This window comes from Pyrus communis, chromosome 5, assembly GCF_963583255.1.
Source record: "Pyrus communis chromosome 5, drPyrComm1.1, whole genome shotgun sequence".
NCBI lineage: Eukaryota > Viridiplantae > Streptophyta > Magnoliopsida > Rosales > Rosaceae > Pyrus > Pyrus communis.
In genome coordinates this window covers 29,333,471-29,351,125 of record NC_084807.1, presented here as the reverse complement: position 1 = coordinate 29,351,125, position 17,655 = coordinate 29,333,471, and the positions used below count along the sequence as shown (strand labels likewise).

At 34.6% G+C, this 17,655-nt stretch overlaps 1 protein-coding gene and 1 pseudogene across 1 annotated transcript; both read left to right on the top strand.

Moving 5' to 3' along the window:
* The first annotated feature begins 1,457 nt into the window (after nt 1-1,457).
* On the top strand, nt 1,458-5,926 carry LOC137733844 (caffeic acid 3-O-methyltransferase-like). The gene is made up of 4 exons (XM_068473037.1): nt 1,458-1,920; nt 4,819-5,129; nt 5,294-5,358; nt 5,482-5,926. Exons 1-4 carry the CDS (start codon nt 1,496-1,498, stop codon nt 5,782-5,784), a joined length of 1,104 nt encoding a protein of 367 aa, XP_068329138.1. The 5' UTR covers nt 1,458-1,495; the 3' UTR covers nt 5,785-5,926.
* A 7,001-nt stretch (nt 5,927-12,927) lies between these two features.
* On the top strand, nt 12,928-17,340 carry LOC137735112 (caffeic acid 3-O-methyltransferase-like; annotated as a pseudogene).
* Nucleotides 17,341-17,655: the final 315 nt, after the last annotated feature.

The following is a 17,655-nucleotide window of genomic DNA, read 5'->3' as shown; positions in this document are numbered from 1 at the left end:
AGTATAACATTGTATTGAAGAAAACTAAACTTTTTGATAGGAAAGTTTTGGATTTGTAAAGGGCCTGCAAGCCAACAAGACTTTCTGTTTTGTGGTGATAAACGTTTATCGTACGCACTATTATTCTTATTTTGTAAATAGGCTATTCCACGACTCGAATCTATGACTTTCCGGTTACAACGGACCAACATTACTATTGCGCCCTGACTCGCCCTCAAAGTTTGGATATGTAAATTATCATTAAGTTTGTTCATATAAATTTCAAAAACAAAACTAAGAGGGAAAAATGTTAAACACAATACCTTAAGGGAATTGTTATTAGCACTTCAAAAATCTCATTCTACACTCCTCATAAGTATATATTTCTTTTTAATTATATAAAGTTTAGAGTACCAAATGAGATTTTTGAAGTGCTAATAATAATTTTCTACCTTAAATATAAGAATAAATACTCTTAGACTATCTTCAACCCTTGGGCTAAAACATGAAATTTTTAGCCCAGAAAATTTAGGTTTTAGCCCAAAAACAGTTTTTCTGCTCCAACCCTTCTGGCCTAAATTTTTTAGCCAAAGATTATTAAAGAATAAATTTAGGCTAATTTAAAAAAAAAAAAAAAATTTGTACACTATGATAATTTAATTTTATAAACATTTTTACCTAAAAATATTTAAATTCCGATAAATATTGAAAAATTACTAAATTTGGATGAATTTTGAGTTAAGTAATTTTTTTTAAATTATTTTAGCCGTTGGATTTAAATTTGGGTCATTAGATATTTTTTTTACCGTTAGATTTGATTATATTTAATCTCAGCTGTTGGATTCAATAAATCTTGGAAGACATGCCCATGTGGGTGAGGTCCCGTTGGTGGTGCCCACACCATTTTCTGGGCTAAATCCTGGGGGGGGGGAAATTTGACTTTTAGCTTTTAGCCCATACATTTAGCATGTGTTAGGTTGGGTTTTGGGGGGAGGGGGAAATAATACCTAAAAAATAGCATTTAGCCCAGAGTTGAGTTTGATTTTAAGGATCCCTAAAAAGAAATAAAACAAAACAAAACCAGATAAAGAGTACAGTATAAAGCCAGACTTAGTACTATCTGGTACTGATGTGCTTTTATAAAAAATGGGTATAAAAAAAGAAGATGTTTGGTAAACACTTAAAACAGCTTATTTTCACATTTCAGGTGAAAAAAAGGTTGAAAACGTAAAACAGTAAAAATGAGCTTATTCTCATAGTACAACAGAAATAGTTTTTTTCTTTTCAAAATACAACAATGACAAACCAACCCTTAAAGGGTAAGATCTGTGGGAGGCATGTGGGGTCCTGCATGGTGGTCGACACCTTGGTACCACATCAAAGGTGGTGGGCGAGCAAACAAATCCCTATATATTGCCAGTTAGCACACCCATATCTTCTACCCTCATTTCTCCTTCTCCTCCTCTCTCTCTCTCTCTCTCTCTCTCTCTCTCTCCTCCAACACCAAATCCAAAAAATGGGTTCGACCGGAAAGACTCAGATGACTCCAACCCAAGTCTCCGACGAAGACGAAGAAGCAAACCTCTTCGCCATGCAGCTAGCCAGCGCCTCTGTTCTCCCCATGGTGCTCAATGCAGCCCTTGAGCTCGACCTCCTCGAGATCATGGCGAGAGCAGGGCCTGGCGCTTTCGTTTCTCCGGCGGACTTAGCTTCGCAGCTGCCGACCAAGAACCCTGACGCCACCGTCATGCTGGACCGCATGCTGCGCCTCCTGGCCAGCTACTCCATCCTCACTTACTCCCTCCGCACGCTTCGCGACGGCAATGTCGAGCGGCTGTACGGCCTCGGCCCCGTCTGCAAGTTCTTGATAAAGAACGAGGATGGTGTTTCCATTGCTCCTCTCTGCCTCATGAATCAGGACAAGGTCCTTATGGAGAGCTGGTAATTACCATTCTTCTTAATTTATCATCTTAATTTGATCGTAAACAAACATTAATAATGGGTTTTAAATAGGTTGATCTGAATAAAATCATAAAAATGTTACTAACTGTGAGTCGGGGCCTTGAGTAGGTGATTGTTATCTATATTTTTAGGGGGTTATTAAGGAGACTAATTTGTTAAATTAAATTATATATTATCAATAACAAATAACGGTAATCAACATTTACGTAATAATCCAATTATTGCAACTATATCATTTAATTTACAACATTTAGTTTAAAAATTTAATCTTCTTAGCATTACCCTTATTAGTAGAGTAGAGTAATGTTATAGATACTATATATTTAATACATATTTTATCAGAGAAATGTTAAGAGGATTCTCTAAAAGTGACAATTTCCATGTACTTTCTGTCACTTTAGAGTTTAACGTTAATTTTTTTGTCAGCATTATAAAAACATTTTGTAAAAAACATAATATGGCAGAGAGTCCAATGAGAGTCGTCTTAACATTTCTCATTTTACAAACTATATAATGTGTTTATTGATATTTTGATTAACATGTTTATTTTTATTGATGACACATCAAATCAATTACAAATTTTGTCTAAAAAGTTTATCTACCCAATATTATCCTTTCTACTAAGAGATAAAACACAGAGATTCTATCAAAATGAGATTTTTTATAAACTCTCGATCATCTCAATTTCTATTCATTTTTCGTACTAATATTATAAATTTTATGCCAAAAACTTAAGTTGTCAGAGTCTATGGAGAGTCTACTTAATGTTTCTTTTTGGAAAACGCTAAAGTGACTCTTCATAGACTCTTTATCCTCTCATATTTTTGACATAATTTTTTATATTAATATTATAAAATATTATGTCAAAAAATAATATGACAAATATTCCGTAAGTAATTCCACGGTTAAAACAGTCTACTTAACCTTTCTCTTTCTCTACTATTTTCTTCTTTGTTCGTATTACTTTTGTCCGATTTGCAGAGATTTTTCAATGTGATGGGTACACGAGGTTGTACCTCACGTATCATTATACAAATAGTGGAATATGTGTGTTAAAAAGTTAATAACCTAAAAAGTAAAATTTTTCACCACTTACATAAAAACACGTGGTGTACTATCTATATTCCGTCATAATTAAAAATTTCTTCCTGATTTGGTCGTTGGGGACGAGAGATTTTTTCTATGTAATCGGCACACGAGATGGTATATTATAAAAATAATATAATATATATGTTAAAAAGTTAATAACTTAAAAAATAAAATTTTTTACCACTTACATAAAAACACGTAATGTACTACTTGTTCTCGTTACAATAAAAAATTTGTACTTGGGGACAGACAAGACTGGAAATTGATCGTTCTTGTCACAGTTTTCGAAAGATTCTTCTATGTGACCGTTTAATTTGACTTGCTGTTGCTCATTATTTTATTATTAATTTAAGTTTTGAAATTTATATTTATTTTTTGGACAAGATTTAAAAATTTAAATTCTTCTAATAAAATGGTGAGTATTATTATCCGTGCTATTCAACCTTAACATTTTAGAATATTAATTGGTCCAATCTTAATGAAAGGCAGAAGACTCGAGAGGACGATGCCAAACTTGTTGACTTGTATAGAGTGAATGGGGTATAAAACGGACGACATATTTTTCTTTCTTTCTTTGATCTTCAGGTAAGATTAATAAATGGACGACATATGCGTCGTACTCGACTAAGATACGAACAACGGTTTGATGATGACTCCTTGTTTTAGGATTGCCACTTACCAAATTAGAAGTGGCAACGTTTCATTGTCAAACGTTTCTTTTTTGTTAATCTTTGAGGCGATTGATAAAAAAGTCTCGTTTTTCAATTTTGGTGATTAAATATTTATTTATTTTAAAATTTTAATTAAACATTTTTTTTTTACAAGTTTTTTTTTTTTTTTTGGTCGAAATTTTTTTTACAAGTTTATCAGAAGTACGTTTGATTACCCATAATATAGGTATATTTGCTTTTATGGTACATTTAGATTTTTAGTACATTTTGTTCCTTAGTATATTTAGAATCTAAACATAAAAAATCGGTATGTTTATTTTCAAAATGTATTATAAGTTTTAAATATATTATTTTATAACTTACTAAAATTTTAACAAATTAATGAAGTTTTTTTTCTAAAATTATTAGTGACTTTTTTTTTTTAAAAAATAGAAGAAGAGGCTAATTAAATATAATAACAAAAATAAAAGGTTTCTCTTTTTTTAGTGACATTGAAAAATTAGTTAAATTAATAATTCTAATAAAGCCATGAATTTAAAATTCGTAAATTGTAGGAATTTAGTTGCTAGATAGTTTAAGTAGATATATATTAAAAAAATTTAAAAAATGCCTAGTTGGCAATTGACCAAAACATCTTAATCGAATTTTGTAAAGGAACATATGTTTAATTTAAACAAGCTAGGAAAAAAAATGTAGGATATTCTAATTACATCTTAACATTTTTCCTTTGTATGACTCCATTGTCTAACACTTTAATTATTCTATTCTTTTATAAAGCTCGAATGTGAATTAGGTCAATTTGCTAGAGGTGATTTAAATCTCCTCCTCCATCATTTTCATAAGAACGTCAGAATAAAACTGTATAATCGAATATAAGAGGATACTGCTTTGCAAAATAACGTAATCCACATCAATACAATAATTATGTCAACAATTCCTTGTTATTTGATGCTTGTGAGTTATGGGGGCATTGAAACACGTGGTAGATGGCTTGGCCTAGGTCACATATGAGCCATACCCATATGACTGATCAACGACGTGTTGTTTCGTTATTTTACACATACTATATGCTTTTGGTTCTGAGAGTGACATGTATGCTTGTTTTGGGTTTGTGCAGGTACCACTTGAAAGATGCTGTTCTTGAAGGAGGAATTCCATTCAACAAGGCCTATGGAATGACTGCTTTTGAGTACCATGGCACTGACCCTAGATTCAACAAGGTCTTCAACGCAGGAATGGCTGCCCACTCTACCATTACCATGAAAAAACTTCTAGAGACCTACAAGGGCTTTGAGGGCCTCACATCCGTAGTAGATGTTGGCGGTGGCACTGGCGCTGTTATTAACATGATCGTTTCTAAGTACCCCTCGATTAAGGGTATTAACTTCGACCTGCCTCATGTCATAGAAGATGCTCCCCAATATCCTGGTATATTTTCATTTTTGATAATGCTTGTAGTTCAATTGCTTAAAAAGCATTCACCTTTACCTCGATCTTTCTCAAGTTCAATTTCTCCTCCTCTAATATTGCTTATGTTTGTACTATTTATCATTTTCCCTAATGAATATTAGATCTATGGATGTTGGATGTAGGTGTGGAGCATGTTGGAGGAGACATGTTTGTAAGTGTTCCAAAGGGGGATGCAATTTTCATGAAGGTTAGTTATTATTTATCAAAAAGAGAGTTGATGACTATTTTGTAGTGCTAATATCAATTTCTTATAAGAGCTTAGTTGCATAATAATTTGGAACTATCTCAAATCATGTATGCAATCTTACAGTTTATATGTCACGACTGGAGTGACGATCATTGCTTGAAATTTTTGAAGAACTGTTATACCGCGCTCCCTGACAATGGGAAGGTGATTCTTGCTGAGTGCATTCTTCCAGTAGCTCCAGCCAGCAGCCTTGCCACCAAGGGTGTTGTCCATATCGACGTGATCATGTTAGCTCACAACCCCGGAGGAAAAGAGCGGACGGAGAAGGAGTTTGAGGCCTTGGCTAAGGGATCTGGATTCAAGGGTTTCCACGTCATCTGCTCCGCTTTCAACACTTATGTCATTGAGTTTCTTAAGAAGATTTGAGTATAACTTTGGCAGTGGTATGCTGCCGTCTGCATTCATATTGCTTTTATTTTGATATGGTGGTCGCATATTTTTCACCATAACTAGGTTTATATGTTACAAAAAAAAAAAAAAAATGGTAATAAGAAAGTGATTTTATGTTCGTTGTATGTTATAAATTTGGATTCATACGCTTGCAATGGCGTGTAAAACATGTAAAAACACGGTGTACGACGGATAGAGCATGTGTCTGTGCTGCCATAAAGAAAAAATAAAGACCTATCCTCTATGAGAGTTTTTTGTGGGCGTATCAGAGCATCGTCTTATGGGCAGATGAATGAAGCTACTGTGAGCCTCGCTCTAACAGTGTTGGTAACGGCTTGACGCTAAATCCCATTACTTAGAGCATGCACCAACCAATAATTTTGATTTTACAATTACACGTGCAAATTGACAATTTGAGATTCTCTCTATGCAATGTTTTTTTCTTTGTGAAAGAACTTGCGTTTTGAGAAAATCTCAGTGACAATCAATATTATTTAACTTTGATCTCATTTATGGGAATGGTTTATATTCATGTAAATAATCACTTTTTTTTTTACGGTTTCAATTTTAAGGTATAATATGATCATTATTATGTGGATTTGCTTAAAGAGTCGACTCGATGACAAAATCTCATTTCTTCAATTTTCTTTACCTTTGATTGAACTTATCACTATGGTTGATTGTTTTAGGGTGTCTATCAACCATTGGATAGAATTCGAGTTTGTATACACAATTTGATACTTATAACTTAAAATCAACGCTCTAGTGCAATTTTTTACCTAAGTAATCAACTCTCAACGGATAGATTTAAAGTTAATTAATAAAATTGATTGCGAGTGAGATTTCTTTAAAACATTCCACCTTTAAAGAAGAATAGATGTCGTACATGAAATTTTTTACCTTATGTTTTAACGTTAATTTTCGTGCCAACATTATAAAATATTATGTAATAAACATGAGGTTGCAGAGAATCTATGGAGAGTCATACTTTTGAGAGAGTCTCCTTAGCATATCTCTTACAATAATTAAGGAGGATTTCGAACCTGACACGCATATAGATAAAAATCTAACTCTATTCACTAAGATATTCACATGCTTGTGCACCTACTTAATACTTCATGGAGTTTATATTTCAATTTTCAACAAACTGGTTGTTTCATACTGTTTTGAGTAATTAATTTGAGCAAACATTAATAGATAGTAATATTCGATGTCTAGTAATGTTCAACACTTTTGTTTGGATCATTGAAATGTGAGTTTTCATAGAATTACCTAATTTGGTGTGGCTAGGATTAATTTTGAAACTGATTCTCTGTCATCTCATGTTTTTTGCACAACATTTTATAATGTTGACATGAAATTTGACATTAAACTATAAGTTAACAAAAAATTTCACTTTTAAAAGAGTCTTCTTAACATTTCTCTCAACTCACCTACACAACTTGTATGTGAGAATGATGGTCCAAGCACTCTTCTAGAATATTGTCCCAATTAAGTATGAGAACCAAACTTGTTCGGTTTAAAAGTGGAGTCGAAGAAATCAATACAGTACCTGAATTATTATGGAGAAGGTCTTGTCTAAGGTCTAAGTTACGCCACCACATTTATATAAATTAGGTTAACTTTCGGATATGGACAGGTTCCGCTCACCAATTGATTTGATCTTTCAGGGAATCTTAGGTGAAAAAATGCATACCTGCCCCTTATTAAATAGTCACATCATTTTTTTATGTATGAGAAATTTTATTTGAAGCCTATATAATTTTTTTCGGCACAGAACATACTTTTTAGATCTGTATTATTTTTAATTAAATTATTAATATCTTTTTAAATCGTAATTTATTATCTAAACTACTCTTACAAATTTAATTCAACATGTAAATTTATCTTTACAATCATTATTTTTCACATTAAAAAATACCTGGATCAGTTTGGTGAAGATCCATGTTAATTAAATCCATTAATCTAATTAAACATAGCTGCCATGAGACTACGAGAGTCAAACCAAATTAACCAAACCCTAGCTAGTTTTATAAATGCATGCATATTTTGTCGGTTGACTTGTAGTACTGGGAATAACAGCTAGCAAGTCATGCACGGAAGTTAGAAATTGAGAAATGTAATATTTTTCAGAATATATAAATAAATTGGTAATAAGATTGCATCATTAATTATCAACACTCAACGGTATGCAAACAAAATGGAACGAAGTGCAATAATTATTATGCTCTCACATGTTTACAGCTACACAACAAGACTAGCTACTAATTAGGTATGAGTACATCTGACCATGTAATTAAAGAAAAAAACTTTCATTACTTAATTAAAAGGGATAACTAAAAGTGAAATAGCTGGTAGCCAAAAATTTAGAAAAAGCTATGTACGCGTGGATTTGCTAGGTTGACGTAGTAAATGGTTGGACCGATACGCTTGATCCCCTTGAGCCGAAGAGTTGGATAACCCCTTTTTGTCTGAGAAATACTACTCATACAATAAGTAGGGTTTTGATATAATATATAAGAGGTAGCAGTACTAGTGAAAACCTGTGCCATCTGTCTTCCCTCCTCCTCTTCTTCTGTCTTGCCGTTGATCTTGATCAGCCGCTGTTTGTTGTTTTGGCAACAGTAGTAGCAGAAGTACAAGTAGGTTTCATGGAGGTGACAAGTAATGTTGGAGATGATGACGATGGTGGTAGGGTTGGTGGATGGTGGTGGTGGTAGTATGATGATGACAATGATAAAAGTTGGACGATCCAAAACTTCAAAATTACCGTTTATCCGTAAAAAAAAGCTTATTTTTCTATATGAGAGCGTCTTATGATTTTTTTTCCACGATAGAACATAAGAGCAATATTACATAATGATTAGGGTTTGATTATTGAGAATGAGTTTATTGATAATTTTTTTATTATTAATTTTATTTTATCCTTGATGGTAATTATGCAATATGATAATAAAGATATTTTAAGTTTAAAGTTAAGCTGAGTATAGAGAAGTTATACGAGTTCATACTAAATTTTCCTTCATAGATCTATTAGCCAGGATGACACATACCATGACAATGACATCATCTCAATTAGTATATGCTATCTACCTTATTAAGCTTCACGAAAATATATGGTTCTTTATATACTATCTACCTTTTTGAGCTTTACGAAAATATATGATGCTTGATAAGAACTTATATAAACGTATTTATCATGACATTTTATTTTTGTTATACAATGTTATGTGTAAAATTTTTAAGATGTTTTACATTATTGAATTGAAATATCACAATAACGATAAACGCGTTCTACGCAAATTACTCTTTTATAAATATCAGGTGTATTTGTCCAATGCCATTTCAGCCTCTTTGTTTCATTTCACAATTGCTTGAATTACTTAACTGGTTTTGCCGGATCAATAACTATGGACAAAAAGTTTGAACTTAAATCTTTTCAAACACCAGAAATTAAGAGAAATAAATAAAGAAGGAACACCTTATTGTAAATTATGCTCTATCACCAGCTACAAGGACTTCAGAGGAGCAATTCACTATTTTTTCCCAATTCTCCCTTGTCATGTTGGATTGAAGGGTTTTACTTCTTCTTGTATTTCTTCGTACTTTACTAGGTAATCCTTATGCTCGAAGTGATGTATACAGATCCAACCTACCACTCCAAATCCAATCGAACAATATATCATAGTCGAACTTATAACCCATTGAGTATGACATGTATTGAAGAAGGAGGTGTTGGTTGATCTTCTTCCTGAACTTGTAAAGAGCTATCAATTTTTTATTGACGATTACTTCCTTAAACTTTTAGAATTGGCCAATTTACCCCTAAGTTATAACCTTAGCCGTAAACTTTTAGAATTGGACAATTTACCCCCTAAGTTTTAACTTTAGCCGATTACCCCCTGAACTTTTATAATTAAAAATTTTCCCCTAAATTTTAAAATTCAAACAAAAAGTGTGCGGAGTGAACTAGCGGAAGAGAAGAAGAAGAAAAAATCAATTATGTTGTCTACATTAGGGATAAAAATATCTTTTTGCGATTATAAAATTAAAGTTCAGAGGAAAAATTGGTCAATTATAAAAGTTTAGGGGGAGTAATTGGCTAATTTTAGTTTATAAAGAAATTGACAGCTTCATACAAATTCGAAAGAAAAATCAACAAATAACTCTCGAAGCAAAACTGCACTTTTTGATAAGAAAGTTTGGATTTGTAAGTAATCATTAAATTTGTTCATATTTCTTTAAAAAATTAGTCTAAAAAATTAAGAGTAATACTAGATAGACTAAATGATGTGTTACTAATAAAAAATAAACACGTTAAGGGTAATGGTAGGGAAACTAAATTTGTAGACAAAATTTTGTAAACTAAATTACTCAAGCGTTGGTAAATGTGCTCATTCGTAATGGTGATACATCATTTAGTTTGTAAATTTTCTTTACAAATTTAGTCTCCCTAACATTACCCACACGTTAATTAACACTTAAATGATAATTCAATCATTAACTTCTATGTCATTTAATTTACCAAATTTAATTTGAATATTTAGTCTCCCTAACATTACCCAAAAATTAATTTACCTAGCATTATCCTTTACTAACATGGCTTTTTTTGTTCACATTACTTTTGGCCAATTTGGTCGTTCGGGACGGACATGATTGGAAATTGATCATTCTTGTCCGAGTTTTAGAGTTCTGAATGATTCTTTGGTGAAGCTGTTTAATTTGAGTGGATGTGTTTATGTTTAAATTTTGAGATTTATATTTATAATTAAACAGATTTAGAAATTTAATGGTAATAAAGTGCTGAATATTATCGTCATTTTAAGGTGATTGAGCTAAAATACTTTGCAGTATGATTAGTTCAGTTTTAACGGAAGGCAGAAGACTCGAGAGGACGATGCCTAACTTTTTGACTATTTTGGGATATAAACAGTCGACATATATTTCTTTCTTTGATCTTCAGGTAGGATAATAAATAGACGACATATGCGTCGTACTCGAACAAGATACGTAACAATGGATTGGTGATGACTGTTCACCTATTTTAGGATTGCTACATAACTAAAATGAGTGGAAAGCTGGGACCACTTCACCAACCACACCAGTGTTTCACTATGAAAAAGTTTCTTTCTTATAATATTTTTCGAATGTTCTAAAAATTCTCACTGCCTCATATGCCGCTTGATGTTAAGCAATTAATCTCAAAGAGTTTAAAAATTAAGAAATTGCATTTAGACCTGTCAATGCGCTCGTCTAGCCCACCCAGACGCTTGCCTGACTAGCGTTTAACGCTTTTTAGAACTTTAACTCTATGTTTTAACTATTCTATTCTTACATAATTTAACTTGTTTTGCCGGATCAACTAAGAGAAATCTTTTCAAACACCATCTAAATAATGAATAAATAAACAATAACAAGGACTCCATCACCTGCTACAAGGGCACCATTACATAATTCGTTGTCATGTTGTATTCGGCAGAGAGACTTTTCTTAGTTCGTTCGCCATTGGTTTGAAAGGTTGACATTTTGTTGTATTCCTTCTTACTTTAATAGGTAATGCAAGTGGTGACGTACACAGAGAACAATATATTAGTCGAACCATGTGAAATGCGTTTGTGTTAATTTAAACCATGGAGTATAACCTTGTATTGAAGAAAAACTGCACTTTTTTTATAAGAAATTTTGGATTTGTAAATTATCAATAAATTTGTTTATATTTCTTTTTAAAAACGATATTACGAGGGATAAAATCACACATTTCTCTTATTAATGAATGCTAAAAGAACTCTGAGCACTAAGACTCTTGTGAACTTGTTGACCCTAAAAATTACAAAGCCTATGTGGCGCGCAGGCCGAGTAACTAATGAGCCAACTACGTCATTCGATTGATATGGGGCATGCCAACTCGTTGGCCGAGCCTGGCCGAGGAGTACGATTTGTTGATGTTGTGTTGAACGCGTTGCTGACTTCTTGATCTTGCAATTGCGGCTGAGGAAGGAACAAGTCTCGGTCTTTGGATTCTCGAGTCTGAAGACAAAGCTGCTAGTTCTTTGAAGTTCACGAACCGTCGGCGTCGGATTCGGTCACAGTGATTATATTTATAAGAGTATAAGCACGTCGAATCGACACCAGGCTATATGGACACAAGTACTCAAAGGAGATATATGTATTGATGGTAAATGTGGTTCGGCCGTTAGAATGCTGAACTCTAAAACTCATTTGTAAGTATCCAATCATAAAATCACTCGGCGTTCAATGCGCCGAATGTCGTAACTTGTAACACCTTACTTCGCCAAGAAGGCTAATAAGATGACCTCTGCCAATAAGGATTCGGAAACCCTTCTCGATTGAGACTTGGATAGATAACTAGTCGGCCTCGACGCAGTGCTGTTTATCCAAACTGAAGATGCTCCTCGGTCGGCTGATTCTACGGCAACAATGTTGTTTATCCAAATTGAAGATGTTCGCCGGTTGCCTTCACAGTGCTATTTATCCAAACTGAAGATGTGTCGGCGGAAAAAGAAAATAAAAAAAATCTTAAGATGTTTGACAGGTTTACGCAGGGTAATTGTGTGTTGAATTAGAGAGGCTTGAATGATGCACTCTGCTCTCTATTTATAGCAACAAGTCCTCCTTAAGATCCAGTTGAAACCATATTCGGATTAGGACTTCTTATTCTGTTCCAACTTTATCTCGACCAATCCTACTCCTATTAGGACTTTGAACTCACCCCCTTTTTGAGGCCGTATTCATTGCCGGCCGAGAATCCATATTGCACTAGGCCCCCTTATCGTATTGGGATTTCTTCGACCCATCCGCTCATCCAAACTACTTTTTCTGACAATAGAACTCGACCACCTTTACTGAACGGCCCAAGATCATCAAGCAGCCCATAGTATATTTGGAAAAGCTTTGGACCGAACATAGACCTACACTCGGCCCAATAATATTATTTTGGGCCCAAACAGAACTCTCGACAATTTAAAATCAATTTTCGTAACAACATTACAAAACATTGATACCACCTCAATGGTGGTAGGTGAGCAAACAAATCCCTATATATTGCCGGTTAGTACACCCATTATTACACCCATCTATTCCACTCTCAGTCCTCCTCTCTCTCTCTCTCTCTCTCCCCCCACCAACACCAAATCCAACAAATGCGTTCGACCAGAGAGACTCAGATGACTCCAACCCAAGTCTCCGACGAAGAAACCAACCTCGATGCCATGCAGCTAGCCTCCGCCTCCGTTCCCCCCATGGTGCTCAAGGCAGCCCTCGAGCTCGACCTCCTCGAGATCATGGCAAAAGCCGGGCCTGGCGCTTTCGTTTCTCCGGAGGACTTAGCTTCGCAGCTGCCGACCAGGAACCCTGACGCCCCCGTCATTCTGGACCGCAAGCTGCGCCTCCTGGCCAGCTACTCCATCCTCACTTACTCCCTCCGCACGCTACCCGATGGCAAAGTAGAGCGGCTGTACGGCCTCGGCCCCGTCTGCAAGTTATTGACAAAGAACGAAGATGGTTTGTCCATTGCTCCTCACTTACTCCTGACTCAGGACAAGGTCCTTGTTGAGAGCTGGTAATTACCATTATTCTTCTTAGTTTATCATCTTAATTTGATCGTTAACAAACATTAATTAATGGGTTTTAAATAGGTTGATTAGAATAAAATCATAAAAATGTTACTAACTGCGAGTTGTGGCTTGAATATGTGATTGTTTTCTATTTTTCCTATTGTGTTCTTCTTTGTTCATATTACTTTTGGCCGATTTAGTGGTTGGGGACGGATCGACATGATTGGAAATTTATCACACCACAGTGTTTCAATTTCAAACCTTTCTTTCTTATTAATCTTTTTCCCTTGTAGAACTCTACGTTTTAATTATTTTATTTTTCCATAGGTGCGGTAGATTAAGTTAAATAATTTCTGTTACAAGGAAATAAAATACTAATTGATAAAACAAAAATAAAATAAAATAAAAAAGATTTCACGTCATGTTGAATCCTCTCCATTTGCAAAACCTAGTCTCTAAACAAAGCAAATCCAATTACATAAAACATAATAACTTTTCACAACCAATTTCCTCTAATCTTTTATCAATAATATTCAAATTGAGATTGGATGGTTTCGAAAATTGGGATCCTCTTCTTATTGAACGTATAAACCCCTTTTTATATGAAAATTTTCGATGATAGTGAAAATTTTGAAATAGCTCCATCTCCCTTTTTTATACGTTAAAAGAAAAAAAAACAAAAAACTCAGGAGGAGAGAAGGGAGTAAACGATCAAGAGAGAGAGATGGACAGACGAAGGCTGTGGAGGAGAGAAAGGGTAGGGGAAGAAGATGAAAGGTTTAACATAATTTTTTATTTATTTAATCACTTTGCAGAATTATTGTGTTTCAGTGCAAAGATTATTTAAGTTGATAGTTTAATCTATCATAAGATTAATATGAGAGCTCATATACAAAAAGACCTCACAAATCCTCAAAATGAAGACCTTAGGAAAACAGCTATGTATATGTCACACTCACAGCCATAATTGCTCTGCTAAGGTCCTCATTTTGAGGACATGTGAGGTTCTTTTTAATATGAGACATCAGATTAATCTAACAGTACATTAAGCTATCAACTTAAATATTCTATCACAGTGAAACAAAATCCTAACTGATCAAACAAAAAAAAAAAAAAAAAAAAAAGAGGATAGAAGAAGGTTTCATGTCATGTCGAATCTCTTCCATCTAGAAAATCTAATCTTCTCATCAAATATCTAAAAGTTAATCCAGTTGTATAAACCCTAATGATTGTTCACATCAATTCAATTCTATCTTTTATCAATAATATCCAAACTCAGTTAGTTACAAAACCTCAAAATTGGGTTTCCCTTCTTCTTGAACGTGTGAACCCTATTTTTACATTTTCCGAAGGTGGTGAAAATTTTGAAACAGGTCATTCTCCCTTTTTTCATATGTGAAAAGCAAAAAATATAAAACTCATGAGGAGAGAAGGGGAGTGAACGATCGGGAGAGAGATGGAGAAATGAAGGGGATGTGGGGGAGAGAGAAATTGGAAAAGAAGACGGAAGGTTTCACGCGAGAAATTTTTTTAATTTAATCAGTTTGCAAAATTATTTTGTTTCGGTGTAATAGGAATTATTAAGTTGATAGCTTAACCTACCCATAAGATTAATTTGAAAGTTTATATGAAAACAAAACCGCACAGGTCCTCAAAATAAGGACCTTAAGAGAGCAGTATCCATGATGGGTATGCTTGTTTTGGGCTTGTGCAGGTACCACTTTAAAGATGATGTTCTTGAAGGAGGAATTGCATTCAACAAGGCCTATGGAATGACTACTTTTGAGTACCATGGCACTGACCCTAGATTCAACAAGGTTTTTAACAGGGCAATGGCTGACCACTCTAGCATTGCCATGAAGAAACTTCTTAAGACCTACTTGGTTTTGAGGGCCTCACATCCGTCGTTGATGTTGGTGATGGCATCGGTAGTGTTATTCACATGATTGTCTCTAAGTACCCCTCAATTAAGGACATTAACTTTGACTTGCCTCATGTCATCAAAGATGCTCCCCAATATCCTGGTATGTTCTTCGTTTCTGATAATGTTTGTTGTTAGTTACTGTTTGGGCCTGAATAACAACTTGAGCTGAGATGAGTTGACCCAATGATCATGGTTCTCAGCCTAGTCAAATCTTTCAAGTTAGTGGGATTTTAGGCCACGAGTAGGATTAGTTTGACCGAGTCCTCATGGAGGTAGGACTATGAAAAGTTTAAGTATAGGGGTGACTTGGTCGAGTCTTGCACAAACTGAAATTACAAAGATCAGTATAAACTATGGATAAATATGAACTATTCCAAGGATTCGAATGCCTACGCGACCATATAAACATGAATGAATCTCACCATGGGACTAGGTTTAGAGTTCTGATGAGAGTGTGAGAGGCCGAGATTAAATAGAGACGAACTTTTGGCTAAGAAGGCATAAAGGGAATATTCAAGCAAATATTAAGCAAACATAATCCCATTAGGACTCTGCCTCGGCATACTTGTTTATCATGAAAGCTTTGCGTATAAATAGAAGAGGCTCTTCAACATTGAAAGCTCATTCAACTGAACAAACAGCGTAAACGCTTTACACGAAAAACCTTGCTCTACGCGAAACCCTTCTCACACCACTGAGAAGAACACTAACTGTCCTAACCCAGTGGAGCAGTGGAACCAAACAATTTAGGAGCACTTTCAGTTTGGATAAGTGAACAACATTGTTGTTCGTTGGTATTCAAGTCTTGGCGGGTGAAGAGTTTGCAATTCTTTCACCTAAATAGGTCATCTCAATAGCTCAGTAAAATGAGGTGTTACCTAATTACCATTTATTCAGCACAGTGAAAGTCGAACCAGTTATTGAACCTCGCAGTGATCTAGTAAATTTGTCTTCAGGTTCTAGAACCCAAGGTCGAGATGTGTTCCTTCCTCTGCCCAAATCGTTCAGGTGTAGAACTTAGCAGTGCATTCCCCACTACCACCACATCAATTATACTTGCCTGACCAAGTTCGGTTGTGAATTGGCACACCCACATTCGTTATTCTTAAGTTAGCTCATAATCATTTGGCATGCGCACCAAGTAGACATTGTAATTTCTAGTGTCAACAGTTACTTAAAAGCATTCACCTTTACACTCGATCTCTCTGAAGTATGATTTCTCTTCCTCTAATATTTGCTTATATAAAAACAAATCATGGTTGTACTATTTATCATTTTCCCTAATGAATATGAGGTCTATGAATGTTGGATATAGGTGTGGAGCATGTTGGAGGAGACATGTTTGTAAGTGTTCCAAAGGGAGATGCAATTGTCATGAAAGTGAGTTATTATTTATCCAAAAGAGAGTCAATGACTATTTTGTAGTGCTAATATCAATTTTTTAAGCTTAGTTGCTTAATATTATTTGGAACGAATATCATATTGTGCATGCAATCTTATAGCATATATGTCACGATTGGAGTGACGAGCATTGCTTGAAACTTTTGAAGAACTGCTACGCTGCGCTCCCTGACAATGGGAAGGTGATTCTTGTTGAGATCATTATTCCGGCATCTCGAAAGAGCAGCCTTGCCACCAAGTTAGCTAACCATATCGACGTGATCATGTTAGCTAACAACCCCGGCAGAAAAGAGAGGACAGAGGATGAGTTTGAGACTTTGAGGCCTTGGCTAAGGGATCTGGATTCCAAGGCTTCCGCGTCATGTGCTCCGCTTTCCACAGCAATGTCAATGAATTTCTTAAGAAGAATTTGAAGTAACCTTGGCTATGGTATGCTGCCATATGCATCCATATTGCTTTGGTTTTTGATATAGTGATCGCATGCGGATTTTTCACCATAAGTAGACTTCATGTATTCCACAAAAAGTAGTAAGAAAGTGTAGTAAGAAAAGGATTTTATGTTGCTTATATGTCATAAATTTGGATTCATACTTATGCAATGAGGTCTAACACCACAAAAATCTGGTGTACTACGGGCAGATCAAGTGTTTGTGCTGCCACAAGCACAAAATCAGGACCTCATGTATTTTCTTGACACTCAAACTTACCTGTCAACAGAATTCGGCACAACCGCTCATGCACAAGAACACTTCTAAAACAGAGAAAATTGGAAAGAAAGGAATCATAAAATGACATTTATATTATTTTTATGACATACCTGTACAATTATTATTCAAAATGTTCATTCAAACTAGTATTATGATCAACAAAGTAAATCAACCAAATTACAGAAGCATTCATACCGCCATGAGGAGCCCTAATCAGATAGGCAATAAATAAATAAAGTAA

Bases quoted from the DNA above. Each gene is read 5' to 3' on its own strand.
- LOC137733844 (XM_068473037.1), top strand. From the start codon at position 1,496: ATGGGTTCGACCGGAAAGACTCAGATGACTCCAACCCAAGTCTCCGAC. The intron at 5,130-5,293 runs GTATATTTTCAT...TGTTGGATGTAG, and splicing joins AGATGCTCCCCAATATCCTG to GTGTGGAGCATGTTGGAGGA. The intron at 5,359-5,481 runs GTTAGTTATTAT...GCAATCTTACAG, and splicing joins GGGATGCAATTTTCATGAAG to TTTATATGTCACGACTGGAG.